Here is a 17,156-nt window from a genome sequence, read left to right on the forward strand (position 1 = left end):
ATTCCAGCCATGTTTTAACTCAGCAGCTCGTGTATCATGTAATTCAGAGTTTTCCACTTGTAAATACAACTTCACTTTGTCATCCTGTGATCGAAACTCGAAATTACGATATTTCCGACTCCACTAGAAGAGCACATAAATGCTATGCCGGCTTGCCACAGTGGTGGTGGGTTCTGACTTCTGAGTCGAGCACACGCACCCGCGCAGGAACGCGCACTTTAGAACACGGGTTCAAAGCAGGTGCCAGCAGCAACAATGTAACAATGTAACAACGTCACAACGAAAAAGCAAACGTTCTAAATGCTTTCCAGGTTTGACAGCGTCTATAAGGCATGTGGCTGCCATAATCCTGTGTCGATGATGGGTGTGATCGTGGTTGTTGAAAAGGCTACGAACACACACAACAATATGAGCAAATCATAATTCCACCTACTTACCCGAAATCCTGATCCATAGATTTGAAAAAGAATTTATAACTGTTGACCGGACGGTTATTAAGGACATTTTTAAAATCCGCCAACGTGACTTTTTCCGGAGAAACCGTCAGTTTCACTAAATAAGGGGTTTCTTCTTCGTCGATATGGTATATAATTTTGGTCTCCGCCATGAGTAGGCTTATGTGGGTAGGACAATCATTGACAGAAGAAGGAGCAAGGGTTGCAGCAGCGCGATACAAAATATATTTGTAGACTATAACTCGTCAAGTGTCATATATGCGTTATAAGGCGACATTGCTGGTTGCCGGTTTCACGTAGGCAAACAAAAATCCTGGTCTTGGACGGAGCGAGCGGTTCCAGACATTCTCGAAGCTTGCGTGTCTCTATCACGGCGTCAATGTTTCGCTCTGATCGCCAGTAAAACAGGAAGGGACGGTTCACATCCCTATGAGCTGGAGTTCAGGGTATTTTACCATTTCAGGTTTCTAGTGGAGGTAGGCTGCTCTCTAGCGGCAGTCAGAGTCCGTGACAGTCAATCCACTGAGCTGCTGTGGCTCTGCTAAACCAACAGCTGTTAAAACACTGAACCCCGGTTTCACAGACTAGGCTTAAACTAGTCCCAGACTAAAATGCTTTTTTTTTTTTGTTTTTTTTTTTTGAAAGCAACTTGCAATGGCATTTTGTCTCAAGATGCACACTAGTAGGCCTAATGATTTTTTCTAAAGGCACGTTTATTAAAGCTATGCCCTGATTGAACAAGGCTATGGTCTAATCCTGGCTTAATCTAAGCCCTGTCTGTGAAACCAGGCCTGCATCTCATTGTTCTATAAATTTAGGCTATACAACGCTTCGTTTTCAAACGCTTTAGGAAACAAAATTGTTGTCTGTATGGGACGGTACACTGACAAAACATAAAGACCTATGGTCATCGTTGTTATAGATTTAAGATATCAGGCACCAAATAAATTTGTTTATTTATTTATTATTGAGAGCCAAGCATATTGTACAGACAAGAATACGTGAGGGGTTTATAAAGAAAGAAAAAAAAGCAACTAATATGTATAATGTTTGTACATATTAGTTGCTATGCATATTCAGCAGGTGCATTATAGTTTGCATAGATTGTAAGTTTTTTGTTTTTCATATTCTTTCCAAATATGTTTTTATGTAAATTGTTCAAACATAGGCATTTTCCATTCCATTTGACTTTATGAATATAATAACAAGCAATTCTATTAATTCAATCAAATATAAATATTAGTATTTCCACCCCATGAGAAACACCTTATCAGCACACCAGCTTCTATAAAACTAACAATCGTTAGACAGTCGTGTGCCTTAGAACATTCCCAAAATAAATTAAAGACTCATTTAATTTTTTTAATTTTTTTATTATTATTTGAATACTGTATTTGAATAGAACATAGAAAATAAAATTATTTAAAATAACAAAATAAATATATAACTATTACCATTTTAGAAAATATTTCTATAAATATATGACCTCCTGAGGATGGTGATTAAGCCTCTTTTCGCTAACCATTTATTGAAAAAGGTAAAAAAGAAAATTTTCTTGGCCTATTTTGAACCCTGTATGTGAAAGTGCCAAAGCCGCAACAACATCTAATGCTAATCAATATACAATATACAGTATATTTACATTTAATATGCCACATTAATAAATGGCAAAGCAGCAGGCCTAAATAAAAGAAGTCTCCATATAATGCAGGAAAAAGGAGTAGTTAATAATGAACACTAGTATTATCAGTAACACTTTATAAGGTTAATTAGTTAACATTAGTTAACTACCTTAGCTAGCATGAACTAAGAACGAACAATACATCTTCAGCATTTATTGATCTTAGTTAATATTAATTTCAACATTTACTAATACGTTATTAAATCTGTAATCATCTTTTTAACTAACACTAACAAAGATGAATAAATACTGTAACAAATGTATTGCTCATTGTTAGTTCATGTTAGTTAATACTTTAATGTTAACTAATGAACTAATGTTACCGTATTATCTAATATTTTGGCCAATTTATTGCATGTTGTTTGCAGCCGCGAACTCACAGCATGTCCTTATAAAGAGAACATTCTCAGAAGACAGAAAAGTTGAATGAAACTACACAAAAGTACAATGCTCTGTAGTTTTGTGAGCATGAAAGTATCTATTTTTAACAGCAGAGGGCAGCTCTGTCCTTCCTGTATTCCTGAAGTTATTTGGTGATTGTTTTGGAAACGCGTACAAAACATGGCAGGCCTGCCAAAAGGAATACAAACACCAGGCCCGAGTCTGAGTAAAATAGAGTGAAAGAATCCGGCTAAACGCAATGCTCACATTCTACAACTCACACTTTTCCTCACTGCACACTACAATTACATTGAGCTTACTGTCCGTATTGAACCTAGTGGGGTGCAGTATTCTGACTGGCTGTGTCAATCAAATCAAGATTTAATCAATCAAAACTTTTTTTTTTAAGTAAAACTTTTTTTTTCTTTTTTTAAGGGACATTCTTCCTCTTTGCTCAGTTTTGTACATAAATATTTGCCTCCTGTAATGCACTTCTCAAAATAGTAACAGTGTATCTTAACATTACTGGGTACTTTGACAAAAAGATAAGGGAGATAATGTAGCTATAGAAAGATTGAATCTTAATTACACAAAATATTTCATAATAAACTTTATTATATTTGTACATTGGTCCTCTATACAAACATGATCATGTACTGCCACTTTGAAGATAAATGTAAACTCCAGATCATAACTACTGCATAAATGCTTCATAACCAATGTAAATGAGAATTACTGACCAAGGAAATAGAAAAAATGATGATGAAAAATGCTCATATTGCATTAACTGTAATAAACTGCAACTGTGCCCTCTACATAATGCCGTGAAACAAAGAATGAAAAAAGACAATGGACCAAAAAAGTCCTGGTCAATAGGACTCAAAATTCCTCAGAAAAGTAACATATAGATACACATCAGCATAGCACAAACATTAAATTGGATTGCCTTTGAGGTTCACTTGTGCACCATATTTGACTATTTAGACCTGAAGCCACAGCTATTTGTTTGCTTCCTGAGTTTTATAAGTAATTTCTATTCAGATTCAGACACTTACAGTGGTTTCTACCACACAATTTTAGAGTACCACCAAATGCTGAATTCAGCAAATTGCCTTAACTTTAATTCAATAGATTACCATTGTGAAACCATTATGGTACACTGTGGTTATGATAAGAAAATGATTTCACTTAAATTGACTTACCAATATCAACTGAATTTGAGTATTATAAGATCATGTAAGCATTAATTATGATGTAGAAAGACAGTAATTCCATTCTTGTTCTCACTGTAAATGTAAAATCCTTGAATCTCTTTTCAATCAGTATACTCTGGACCAGCCAGCAGCTCAATAAGAATCACTTCCATGACATTCTCTCCATTTCTTTGGGTGAGAGAGAGGAAGAAAGAGAAAGTTTGTTTAAATACATCACAATTCATCTGTCCAGAATGAGATTCACTAATTGAGACCACATTACCTCTGTTGAGATCAATAACTTTTGGAGAGGGATAGTTGTTTGCCTCTGCCCTTCCTTTCATTATGTTGTTCTTGTAGTCTAAAGAAAAAACAAACAAACAAGGATTTCTTCAATAAAAGCTGATGTAAATTTGAAGATATTATGAAAAAGCTTGATAAATCAGACTTATTAATATAGTATGTATGTCAGATGTGGGACACTCGGCTCTCAAAAAAGGATATTTCACTGTAAAATCCCTTTTTTAAAGGGGGGGTGAAATGCTATTTCATGCATACTGAGTTTTTTAAACTGTTAAAGAGTTGGATTCCCATGCTAAACATGGACAAAGTTTCAAAAATTAAGTTGTACGTTTGATGGAGTATTTCTGTGCCAAAAATACTCCTTCCGGTTTGTCACAAGTTTCGGAAAGTTTTTTTTGAGTATGGGCGTGTGTGATGTCAGATGGGGCGGAATTTCCTTATATGGGTCCTAAGGGCACTACTCCCGGAAGGGCGCGCGCGCACCCGTAGACCAGAGCGAGAGAGCGAAAGCAGTACGCCCATCAAAGCGCTGTGCTCGGCTTTAGGGAAGTCATCAACAGAGTTGTGCAAGTGTTCTTGGTTGTTCCCTGCATTTCGACGATGATTGTTTTATAAACAAGGCCCAGTTCGACTCCGGATTTGCAGATCGTCTAATGCTTAAGGATGGAGCAGTCCCAACGATAAAGGTTCACGGTCGTGCGTTGGAACCGCAGGCCGTGAGTAAAACTGCTTCAAATGTCTGTGTGTTGTTAGCTATCGGCGCGTAAGCACAGCAAGTAAACAACATGATCACGTTCACGTATAGTTAATGTATCTATGGAGCATGCGATCTATGGTGTGTGTGTGATTCGCGCTCGTGATTCTTTAGCTCCGCCCACACGGCACGCCTCCAGCCGCTCGTTTTTTTCCGGAAAGACTCGGTACAGCCTATCTTTCTTTTATAAATATAATAAAACTAAAGACTTTTTGGAGATAATAAGGATGCAATACTACTCTATAGGTACTCAAGATTAACATGAGATTGACTGAAACTGAGTGTTTCACCCCCCCCCCCCTTTAAAAACAATAATCAACCAATAAAAAAAAAAAATTCTTCTATGGAAGTCAATGGGGCCCATCAACCGTTTGGTTACCCATATTCATCAAAATATCTTCTTTTGTATTCAGCCGATTCATACAGATTTGAAACAACTTGAGGGTGAGTAAATGATGACAGAATTTTTATTTTTGGGTGAACTATCCCTTTAAGTAAAACAGTTAGAAAAATTATGGAAAAAAATGTGGTTGCGCTTACCCAGTCGCAAGTCTTCCTGATTGTAGGGCTGCAGTTCTGTGGCATCGAGCTCAATGGACGTCCTGCGACCACTTCCAAGTAAAACAAACGTTATGCTTTTCATGTATTAGCAAGTGTAAAATGATTATTGCTGGTCTTTACTCAAAAGCACTGGAGAGGTTTAATAGTCTATTTTCAATTCTTACCGCTCAGACCTTCGAACCTCAAACTCAAGCCCTAAAACAGATATTACATAAAAGGTCAAAATAAATTTCAGTAAGATCCAAACCTATAATCTCTACGGTATTCATTTTATTCAGGCAGTTTGCAGTTTGACTAAAAAGCCACATTGGTTTCTTTTTCTTGTTTATAAAATCATCCGAATGATCCTACCTTTCTGTCTGCAGTGCCTCGTGGTCATAATGATGCCAATGAGCATTAAGAGAAGCAGCAGGAAGATTGCCAAGATGTAGCCCACTTGGTGCAGGAGATGAGTTTGATTCTCAGGCAGGATTACATTGAGGACGTGAGGTGCTTCCACCATGTTTGTATCTGCTCACCAAGGACAAAATGGGAACATGAGAGGACCAGATGTATGAGAACTCTTAAATATCTGATATTAAAACACTTAATTATTTTATCCTGTACTAAGAGCCAAGAAACAAAGCAGAAAAGCCTAAATTACTTGTTTGTTTTTCCCTTTTCACCCAGGCTTGGCAGGCGAGAAGGGAGAGGGACAAGGTTTCATGTCAGAATGGCCAAAACAGGCATAATGAGTTCCAGACCTGATGTCATGCCGCAGCAATGGAGAAAAAACGAAAAAAACACCAGAGCGGAAAGCGATAGTGCAGGCGGAGAGAAGTACCACTACTTCATGGTCAGTCTGTCTGGAAACATTTTCCACTTATTTAGTGTCCCACAACAACAGGGAGAATTTAGTAATCTGCCATGGTCTCTGGGGCTGCATGTCAGTAGTGCTCTTAAAACCATATAAACCAAACAAACTCACTGAATACTGTTGTTTGTGTGTTACACAGTATTGGGAATATTGTTTTTGGCTTAAAGGGTTAGTTCACCCAAAAATGAAAATTATCCCATAATTGTAGGTGTATATGACTTTCTTCTTTCAGCCAAACACAATCGGAGTTATATTAAAAAAAATATCCTGGCTCTTCCAAGCTTTTTAATGGGAGTGAATAGTCACTGAGATTTTGAAGCCCAAAAAAGAACATCCATCCATCATAAAAGTAATCTATAAGGCTCCAGGGGGTTAGTAAAGGCCTTCTGAAGCGATGCGTTTTTTTAAGAAAAATATCCATAATCATAACTTTATAAACTGTGATCACTAGCTTTTGGTAACGTCCATACGAGCGTTCACGAGAGAGTCGAGTTCCAGCGTATGACGTAGGATGTAGGAGTAGCGTAAGCTTGGGTGAGAGTAGACGCCTCTCGCACTTCTAACAAATAGGGCTGGGCAACAAACTCCTCTGACATTTCTCTTTAAAAATTCTCATTTCAGAGACCAATGTTTTGTTTTGCTCTATCCTCTGCGTTTCGGTGTTCGTCAATACATCATGCTTCGGGTCATAGTTCACTCTTCGGCCGGAACTAGACTCGCGTACGGAAGCCAGTGATTATAGTTATGGATATTTTTCTTACAAAACGCATCACATCAGAAGGCCTTTATTAACCCAATGGAGCAGTATGGATTACTTTTAAGATGGATGGATGTTCTTTTTTGGGCTTCAAAATCTCAGTTACTATTCACTCCCATTATAAGGCTTGAAAGAACCAGGATATTTTTTGTTCAAAACTCCGATTGTGTTTGGCTAAAAGAAAAAAGTAATTTACACCTAGGATGGCTTGAGGGTGAGTAAATTATGGGATAATTTTCATTTTTGGGTGAACTATCCCTTTAACAACACAAAAAACATCTTTACCCCAAAACTAACAGACATTATGATTACTTCATGAGTCAGTATGTCTCATTGGAAGGAACAATGAGGAATTCAATGACATGCTACGACTGATCATATTTGTGTAAAACTGAAGTGTTTAACATTTAAAAACACAACACAGAATACAACAAATTCACAAATCAGAGACTGACATTTTTGTACATTATTTATAGGACAGTCAAAAAGAACAACAACAAAAAAAAGTGGGGAGAAGTGGGATTGGGATACAACGTAAGCAAGATTCAAAAGCTGCATTCCAACTTCTAAGGCCCAGAATGCATCACAGCAGTGTGACAAAGGCTATCCCAATCCTTCAAATGCCGCCTACAAATGCGTTCTTTGTTTACAGGGCCTCGAAAGATAAACAAGTGGATCCTTCGCAGCCTAGCCTTTCCCAAAAGTCATCACAGTTAAATTGCTGCATATCCACCAACCTCTAGATGACAGCTAAAAAAAATTAACGATTTTGATAAGGTTAAATTTTTTATTATTTAACGTCCTTAAAAAGAGCAATATTTAATTTAACATATTTTAATTACATTGCTTATAATTATATATTAAATATTTAAAGGTATTTCATAAGTGTTAAGTGAAATAAATAAATAAAAAATGACAAGTTAAAATCTTGTTAAATTATTGATATTTAATCTTTAAATATTGTCTTTAGTTAAAAAAATAGCAAAATATGAACATTTGGTAATATTTACAAATATATATATTTATTTTAAAAATATTTATTTTTTAAGATTTACAATTTAAGACTTACCAGAAGGTCAAATTCAGACAATACACTAAATCTATAAGACAGATGACTGGCATTGTGGCATCTTTTTCTACTTAAAGTGGACTGGGGGATTTTTTTTTTTTACACTTTACAGACATAAGAAGATGTAATTCTAACACGGACCATTCCGCCTTTGTGCTTTCATGTTACATCGGGCCAGATGTTGTACAGATGTGGCTTTTCATGTCGGAGAAAAGCCCATTGCCAATACAAGATGGGGAATATTGTCTGAGCAATGATGGTAAAATCTGCAAACCCCAGCAGAAAGCAAGACGTTGCTGTGACCTTTTGTGGGGCTGTAATAGTTTATAAAGTGAGCTCAGCCATTGCTAAGCTTAGGAAATATGAAGCAGTCTTCCAATAAAACCTCCCCCACCTCCTTTATGACCTATTCACTACATTTCTGTTAAAAACATTCACTTGTACAAACTCATCTTTACAAGAGTTTTGTAACACAAGCGGCAGGGACAGAGCAAAAATGACTTTAGTCTGTCGGTCTGAACAAAGACTAAAGGACAAAGCCATTTTAAATAGCTCAAAAAAGCAAAAAAAAACAAAACAAAAAAAAACCAGAAAGAGAGACGGAGAGATTGCAGACTGCAGACTTCCCACTGCAGACTGGAGAAGACCAAGCAGCAAAAAGTAAACAGAGAGAAAAGGGGAGGAAGTAAATATAGCCCAGTTCTCAAGCAACATTCCTCCCCCAACCCCAAATATGCATGTAAAGGGAGGAGCAATGCAGCTGATCAGGGGAACCCAGACATACATGTTGAAAGCATACAAGCTAGGAAAAGGAAAAATGCTTTGTTTCTAGCATGCAACACAAAAGGAAATGATGCACAATTTTTTCAGAAAATCATCGTGCAACCAGATCCATGCAAACATACAACTTCTGGCCATAATGACAAAAATCGGAGGGGGAAAAAAAACACATAAAAGTGATCCATACAATGTGTGCATTATATTCCTGCAAAAAAAATATAAGTCTTTATTCACTGATAAACAATCACCTCAAATCTAGGTTTCTTCCAGATACAAAAATGGTCTGTCAACATCATAGACACCAAAATGGTCTTGGTTCAAAGCTATCGTATGACTTCAGAAAGACTTGGAATATATTGCACAATTTGTATAGGCTACTTTTGTGGTGATTTTTATTGGATCTTGACAACCCTTGGTCACTTTAATGGCAGCAGCTGCATTACAATTCTTCGAAAACGAATATATTAAAATAATTTACACCATACAGGTTTGGAACAAAATTAGTAAATAATGACAATTTAAAATAAAAAATCTTTGATATTCGAAACAATCTAAGGTGCAACAAATAAAATACTTAAATCACATAGAAATATTCTCTTACTTGGGTCATCAGCAGGAAGGACAGGATGCGAAGGAGTTTTCGGTGCTTCAGTAGAGGAGCGCGCGGGAGGCAAGGGCTGGATAGAAGGCACGACGATCACCCTGAAGATTCGTCTTTCATGTAGGCCACAGTAGTGATGGTGAAGGTGGCAGGAATACAGGCCTTTATCAGAGGGCTGAATGTTGTGGACACTCAGGGAGAAATCCCCAATGGAGAAGGCATCAGTGGAGATGTTCATCTTATTCCGGAGAAAGAGCGGGCCGTACTGCCGTTTCTCTCCAGAGGCGTACATGTCGACGAGGCGGTCTGCTCGGTCACGGGTGACTCCAGGAGCCTGCCAGTCCCAGTGGACCACCTGCTGCTGGCCCTCGTCCCTCTGACTGTCCGTCCACAATTGTCTGCGGTTCACACATGGAAGCACTACACTCTTCCCCACCAGAACCACGATCACAGATTTATCGCCATCCCAGACACGCTTTTCCTTTCGAGCTGCAGAGATTGACATTATCAAATATATCAGATTTTTCAAAGCTCAAGGTTGCATATCAGTGATTTAAAGCAAAATTGCCCTTTTTTCCAATGTTATACTTAAAATACTTCCTATTCCAGTTAATTATCAGATACATTTCCTCTGAAAAACATTGTGACTCCCTGGCAATTATTAAAACATTTGTCTAGAATTCGGGAAACATGTTTGGAATTCATCATTATTTTTGTACTCCATTGGAGGCGCAGAAATGACACGGAAGTATGGATGAATACCTAGAAGTATGGAAGCCCATTTCCACCTCAAAATAAATTATAAAAAATTTGAAATAAAGCCACATTGTGAAGGTCATGTTGTGATATTAAAAAGTTACGTTATGAAATGTAAAGTCACACTGTGAGATATAAAGTCACACTGCAAGATGGTCACAATTGTGAGATAGTCACATTGAAAAATATAAAGTCAGACTGTCAGATATAAAATCACATTGTGAGATAAAAGTAATAATTGTGAGAAAAAGTCACATTGTGAGATACAAAGTCACACTGCTAAATATAGCCATGTTCTAATCTAAGATATAAAGTCACAACTGAGAAATAAAATGTCTCAAATGCATGAGATAAAGTCAGTTATGAGATGGAAAGTCGCAATCACTTTTGTTTATTTCTTAATTGTTTATTTTGAGGCAGATACAGGCTACAATTCTTGTGTTTTTCAGTATATAGATGTCTGGCTTATTCTCTTACGTGATTTAGTGACGTTGAGCTGGATTTGAATGGACTGGTGGACCTTGCAATAATGGTGATGTAGGTTACAGGTATAGATACCTTTATCATTCACATCCACATCTGCACAAACAAAACAGCAACACAAGAATAGTAGGTATTAAATATCACGAGCGAAAGAATCAAAAGAGGGATATAGACATGGTCCAAAAAGATGAACCTACTATTAATAACTAGTGAGAAGTTTCCATCGCTGAAGGCATCTTTTGAAATAGTAATTCGGCCCCTGTTGTAGTCGTTGTACAAGCGCTCCGTTCCCCCTGAGAACATATCTAAAATGCGCTCCACAGTGTAATCGGGTTGGTTCTGGATCAGGTCCCAGTGCACGACGCGCTGGCGGTCCCGAAGGCGGTCCTGCCTCCAAACCATCCGCTGGTTATGACACGGAAGAACAACATCTGACCCGGCTGGAAGAGTAAGGTTCTTCGCCTCCACAACCACACTCGGCAGGCTGTTTTGTGCCCAGGCTAAAAAAGTACACATCCATTACATTGCTTTATTCATTTGGGTTTATATAAACAATACTGGAGCACTACTATCAAATAATATTCATGTTTTGTTGCTCACTCACCACATGGTAAGATCAAGGTAGTGCAGACTGAAATGAGAACAAGAACACAAGCCTTAGAATTACTGAAGGTGTAAGTCATATTTACTGAGATCATCTAAAGACAGAAATTTGTTGGCGTTTCAACCACCGAAATCTGCTCCAAATCACTATTTGCATCGATCAGGGCTCATATTGTGAATACAGACATGTTAAAACTTAGTTCTTAAGCGTAAAAGACTTATTACTAAATGTTTTATTTGCTGCTATGCTAAAACAAAGACATTTTGCAGAAAAAGCAGCACAGAGGATCCATTTCCCTCTCAGCAGTTACTGGCCTGTAACCCAGAAGATAAATACTGATTCTCTGAAGGCCTCTGAACAACCACCACTAAAAGTACACAGCAAAAGTTGTCTAAGAAGAAAATAATCTATCTATCGATCTATCTATATATATATATATGTAAGAATTGAGAAATTAGGAGATGCCGGACAGTCTGCTTGAAGAGCGACCAGACCCTGAGAGAACAAAGGACCTAGCCCTCGTACACTATCGAGACGAAAGTCTCACCTCCGAGTCATCCTAATTTCATGAGTCACCATCCGAGTCATCCTCTCTCATGCTCAGATCATCTATATACATATATATATATATATATATATATATATATATCTGTCTGTCTGTCTATCTATCAAGAAATAGAAAAGGTCAATGACACAGCGATTCGTGAATTGCTAGTTCAGTTTTTACAGTGCCTAAACAAGAAGACACAAGCAGCATTACACACTGATGTGTCTTGCCACATTAAAAGGGTACAATTAACTGAATACCTATGTCTAAACAGTGTTTCCCACAGGATTTTGTGAAACTGGTGGGTGGACAAAGAAAAAGTCTGTGCATTGACTTGTACCTGAACTTTAAAGTGGACTCAAACCTCTTTTTAGTGTCTCAGTCTACATTACACTACAATACCACTACTAATAATAATATTCCTATGACAGCAGTAATAGTCATATATTGTCAAACAAAAGCACTATCATTGATATATTAAACTTATTCAAGTTGTTTATTCCCAGGTCCAGTTTTACACTAAACAGAATCAACTTGTGTTGTGTTCAAAACACTTGTGATGTTGTGTAGTCTTGTGAAGTATAGTTATAGGCTACCCTTTGTGAACGAAGTCACTAAGTTTCAGTCCAATGCGATAACATTAACTAGTATTTTCGGGGAAAAGAAAATATTCTCCAGGTCAAAATTACCCAATAATCACTGCGGTCTAACATTCCCTGACAAACCAGAAAAGTAAAACATGTTGAAGTAGCCTAAAGGAACATCATCGTTTACTATTGCTGATGTTGCAGAATCACAGGCACTGACTCTTTCATGACTAATAAATATGACAGACTTTAGTCAGAGTTAACTCCTAATTTAGCACAGCACAACAACACACACTATGTTTAAATCAGATCAAGCTGCACAATTTAAAGAGATAGGGGGAGGGAGGGAGTTTACAAAGAGAGAAAAACAAAGCAAACGAAAAGATTTCAATCTAAACAGTTCTGCCAGACATAAGATACATTTTTTGACCAAAAAATAAATAAATAACCTGACAAAACAAAAAACGAAGAGTTGACAGGACGCACGAGACGTTCTGCAAGGCTTAAAATAATAATGTATTGTTGACAAACAGTTGATGTAAAATACCACATTTACAGTGAAGGATGCAACACAGAAGACAATATTCAATGTTGTGTAGGAAAATGTCGAAAGGGAAAAGTTCAAAGAAGTTAAATTAGTCAAAAAAATCCTTTAAACTACTTACTGAATGCCACTAGAAACATGTCCGAAAAGTTGAAGATAATTGTTAAATCTGGAGCGCGATGAAAGCGTGTTTTTTCAAAGTACTGTCACCTCACCTCATGTGTTCGTCGACCAGCGACAGGGAACAAAAACTTCTGCTCGTCTGGACCACTAACATGCGCCTCCTCCAGAATATTAAACATCATGAAATATTAAACTGTCTCACGTTACCTGCAAAAATTTGTTTAGTTTACACCGATTTGAACTGTTTTGCAAAAATAAAAAAATAAATATATAACTATATATAACTATATATATATATATATATATATATATATATATATATATATATATATATACCGAAGGCAGCATCATATCTACATAATAAAAATATATACGGGTAATAAAAATATCACACAAAAAATGAACTAAATGTTTTTTTTAAACGTTTTAGACATACTATTTTTGATACATATATACAAGCCACTTTAAACAACTATTTAATTATATTGGCAGTATTTATGACCTTATTACTTGGAATATTTGCACTTTAATTTATTTAAAAGTATATTTAATACATATAACAGGTAGGCCTACACTAAAATGCTATATAATAAATGAGTAATTATTAATAATAAATAAGTAAAATCCTGTAGTTAAATACAATTTTATCTGAACATTTTAAGTCTTCAATACTTTTAAATTATTTTAGTAGTTGGTGTGAATGAGGCCTGTCATTAAAGTCTGAATAGAAGTTAAGGCTATAGGAATGTTACAAGAACAATATTGCGAAAAACAAATAAAAAATGTATTTCATTTAATAAAACGACAGTAGACAAAGAGATGATTTTCTTCACCCTAGTGGTGACATGAGAATATGGTAAAAAAAAAAGAAAGAAAAAAAAAGAAAAAAGGCAGATACGGAGATTATTTGCTTCACCCTAGTGGTGACTTGAGAATATACAGTACTATGCAAGTCTTAGGCATGTTAATATCCTTATATGGTTTTAATCAGTTATTTATATCTTTTGCTGTAGTGTGTCAGTAGGAAATATCAGTTTACATTTCCAAACATTCTTTTTGCCATTAATTGTAATAATCTGTATATATATGTATAATATATATGTAAATTGTAAGAGTCTGACACCAGCCGGTATGATCTGATCTTACCATCATCGAGTCCGTCTGTGATTACATGAAGAAACAGAAAAAACTGAGACAGACTAAATCCAGAAGAACTGCGGGAACGTCTCCAAGATGCTTGAAGAAACCTTCCTGCAAAGCTACAGTACTGTGAAAAGTACTGGCGCCTGTGTTAAAATGCTGTTAAGTGAGAATGCTGCATGCCTAAGACTTTTGCACAGTACTGTAGATTCTACAATAAACATTCAAACAAACAAAAAACACAGCTCAGAAAACGGATATGGGTTCTATTTGAGTCATTCACAAAAGGGGATATGAGCTCTTAAACAATGCACGACACAGAGAGGTGAGGCCTTTTTATTGCAGTAATAAGTACATATGCATGACGAGTCTGTGAATTTCAAGTCACTGTTTCGCTCCCGATGCAGTATTGATAGTCTGAAAAGTATGAAAAAAGTCACAAATATTTAAAATGACACAGTTGTTAATTACACATTTCTTTTAGACTGACTCAGTCTGACAAAGACTTTGGGTGCTGTCCATTCATCTGGAGCTTTCTTCAGTCCAGCTCGCCTAACGATTCGGGAAAGATCTCTCTCAAACTTAGCCTGTAAAAAAAAAAAAGTTATGGCATGCATTTAGAATTAAAGCACTTGTTAATGTAAAATGACAACTCTAATATGTTACAGACGTTAACTGTATAATTATAAACTAATTGTGCTATATACTGTGTGTGTGTGTATATTATTTTTTTTTTTGCTAGCTAGATGTGTAACATAACTGACCTGTTTTTTCTTCCTCCTGACATCTCTCACCCTCCTCCTAAGGAACTTGGTCCGTTTTAGCAGCTTCTTGTATTTGTGCCTGTTCATCTTCCTTCGTCGGATCTCCAGCACATTCTTGCAGTTCAGTGGTGTTGAGCTTTCCCCATCCTCCAGTAATGGCAGCGCACACGGAGGCAGCACCATGGATTTTCCCACAATCTCAACTTCTTGCAGAGGCGGAGAAGCCTCCAGCAATGGGGGGAGAGAGTAGCTCAGAGAAAGCCAGCTTTCCAAGGGTGAAACTGATAGTTTACGGGGCACAAGAACCTCCTCTAACTCTGGCTCAAGAGGTGTCCAGAGTTTGGGTGGAAGTTTGTTGTCAGCAGCTGAAGTGAAGCACCTATTTGTATAGTGAAGCGTTCTGAAACGGGTAGAACGACAGCTTTGAACAGCACTGCATAACACCTGGCTCTGGTTCTGCAATGAACCTGAAAAAAAGTATAGGACATTGTACAGCAATTCTACAAAAAAAAAGTTAAAAAATGTTAATGGTACAAAATCTAATAAGCTTACCAGACACTTGGGAAAGCAGGTTCAGCCGTGAAACCACCCTTGGAAGAAACATGGTTTATAGTCCTATGGCTGTTGCACCCTCAAGAGCATCATGGACTGAAAATATACAAAATACACAGTTGTGTAGCTTCAAAATGAGTGTTTCTTCAACCACAGGCACTTTTATGTCCCAGGGGTTGATTTCTACAGAATGTAACATTTTCTTTGCTATGTAAAGGTCACATTAAATCTTTAAAAAACGTTTTTTTAAAACAAAGCATTAAGTCATTTTTTTACTGAGAATATACTACACTCTACTTAACACTATGCAGTTCACAGTAGAGGAAGGTCTTTTATTCAAACCAGTAGCAACTGTTAGCTGGCTTCATAGCTTAAAACGATAACTGTTAGTATCGCTGAAAAAAATGTAAGCAACAAAAAGCTAATAAGTATAAAGATACAAATATATATGTAAACAAGAAGGCAACTCTTATAATCGTTTAAAAGAAAAAATCCCATCGGATTACATACCTCGCCAGTTCAAAATGTTCAATGTGACTCTATCTACTTCCTGTCCATTTAATTATTGTGGTTCCCCCTGCAACAAATGTAACGTCCAAATGGTTCCGATCTAGAGTAAAATCAGCTATTTCATTTAAGACTGAAGTGTATTATCTGATCAGCACGGTTGTTTTGCTAAGCTTAAACAACATCACATCAAAACATGGTAAAATATGAACGGACATTTATCGTTGTCGTTGCTTAGCGTGGATAAAAACGAATGAAATATCCCAATATCCCAAATATCAGTAAAAAAAATAAAAATAAATACAAAATAAACCAATAATAGAAATTAGATTTGTTTTTATAAAACCATTTCTAAATCAATGTAGCATTTAAAAAAAGAACGGGTCTCTTTCTGACATCTTGCTATTTCACTTGTTTCTCCTAGGATGGCGTGGTTTCCCAACCATGAGTTGATCACAAAGACTGTGCGGTTTTCCTTTGTTTTGTCTTTGGTCTATTATGTTATTTTTTTTCTGTTATTTCGTGCATGTCTAGAGGACTTGTATCTTTAGTTATTGAGACTGTGCTGTTGTAGTTACTGATTCAATGTCAAACATGTCATCCTTTCGTTTGTTTGTGCAAATAAAATTTGGTTAATTGAGATTAAAAAAGAAGAAGAATGAAGCTATTTTTCCTCATTTTAAATGTACACGGGGGGGGGGGGGGGGGTATTTATTTACACTATAATGCAATATATTGTATATGTCTGTATATTGTATATGTCTATACAATGCAATACAATCACAACGCAATACAATATTTATTAAAATATATTTTCATATATTCAAGAACATATCAATCATCAAACAACATCCTTAATTGATGTTTCTTGAATAAATATTGCCACTTGTTTTATATAGGCTTAAACATGAAACCCATATCCTGTATAACTTAAGATGGTGGCACCATGGTGGCACCATATCACATTCCCTGCTTATGCAATACAAATGGTCTGTTGCATGCCCTGTCTTTGGTTGATCCAAAATGTAGAACTCTGAACATGAAGGTCGTGAACTGTCTGAACTCACTCAATCTACAGGAATTTGGAACAGAATCAAAGACCAGGATATCTGAGTCATTTTATATTTTATATTCCCCTGGAGAGATAAACAACTTAGC

General features: G+C 36.5%; 3 protein-coding genes and 1 long non-coding RNA gene across 6 annotated transcripts in view; 1 reads left to right on the forward strand and 3 right to left on the reverse strand.

Moving 5' to 3' along the window:
- Positions 1-873, reverse strand: part of dvl1a (dishevelled segment polarity protein 1a) — a 44,098-nt gene extending 43,225 nt beyond the window's left edge. For all 3 annotated transcript variants that reach the window (XM_082146102.1, XM_082146101.1, XM_082146100.1), the window contains exon 1: positions 438-873. In XM_082146102.1, the coding sequence (XP_082002228.1) occupies positions 438-607 (170 nt within the window). In that variant the 5' untranslated portion in view covers positions 608-873. The remainder of the gene's footprint in view (positions 1-437) is intronic.
- Positions 874-3,112: 2,239 nt separating this feature from the next.
- On the reverse strand, positions 3,113-13,183 carry mxra8b (matrix-remodelling associated 8b). Its single transcript, XM_082146110.1, has 10 exons — positions 13,034-13,183; positions 11,235-11,261; positions 10,828-11,130; positions 10,625-10,726; positions 9,392-9,880; positions 5,680-5,838; positions 5,493-5,523; positions 5,308-5,378; positions 3,994-4,071; positions 3,113-3,899 (listed from the first exon to the last, which is right to left on the reverse strand). Exons 1-10 carry the CDS (start codon positions 13,050-13,052, stop codon positions 3,874-3,876), a joined length of 1,305 nt encoding a protein of 434 aa, XP_082002236.1. The 5' UTR covers positions 13,053-13,183; the 3' UTR covers positions 3,113-3,873.
- Positions 4,089-8,835, forward strand: LOC309481259. The gene is made up of 3 exons (XR_014199965.1): positions 4,089-4,729; positions 5,694-5,879; positions 5,998-8,835. It is a non-coding gene; the product is annotated as an uncharacterized lncRNA (long non-coding RNA).
- Positions 13,184-14,495: 1,312 nt separating the features above from the next.
- On the reverse strand, positions 14,496-16,132 carry aurkaip1 (aurora kinase A interacting protein 1). Its single transcript, XM_082146311.1, has 4 exons — positions 16,002-16,132; positions 15,492-15,587; positions 14,940-15,406; positions 14,496-14,762 (listed from the first exon to the last, which is right to left on the reverse strand). Exons 2-4 carry the CDS (start codon positions 15,541-15,543, stop codon positions 14,643-14,645), a joined length of 639 nt encoding a protein of 212 aa, XP_082002437.1. The 5' UTR covers positions 15,544-15,587; positions 16,002-16,132; the 3' UTR covers positions 14,496-14,642.
- Positions 16,133-17,156: the final 1,024 nt, after the last annotated feature.

The sequence above is a fragment of the Leuciscus leuciscus genome, assembly GCF_965113295.1.
Source record: "Leuciscus leuciscus genome assembly, chromosome: 18".
Lineage (NCBI taxonomy): Eukaryota > Metazoa > Chordata > Actinopteri > Cypriniformes > Leuciscidae > Leuciscus > Leuciscus leuciscus.

Coding starts and splice junctions, on each gene's coding strand:
- mxra8b (XM_082146110.1), bottom strand. Junction 10,727..10,827: donor CTTCTCACTAGTTATTAATA/GTAGGTTCATCT, acceptor TTGTTTGTGCAG/ATGTGGATGTGAATGATAAA. Junction 5,524..5,679: donor GAGGCACTGCAGACAGAAAG/GTAGGATCATTC, acceptor TATCTGTTTTAG/GGCTTGAGTTTGAGGTTCGA.
- aurkaip1 (XM_082146311.1), bottom strand. CDS start 15,543: ATGTTTCTTCCAAGGGTGGTTTCACGGCTGAACCTGCTTTCCCAAGTG. Junction 15,407..15,491: donor CCTGCTTTCCCAAGTGTCTG/GTAAGCTTATTA, acceptor ACTTTTTTTCAG/GTTCATTGCAGAACCAGAGC. Junction 14,763..14,939: donor TCAGGAGGAAGAAAAAACAG/GTCAGTTATGTT, acceptor TTTTTTTTACAG/GCTAAGTTTGAGAGAGATCT.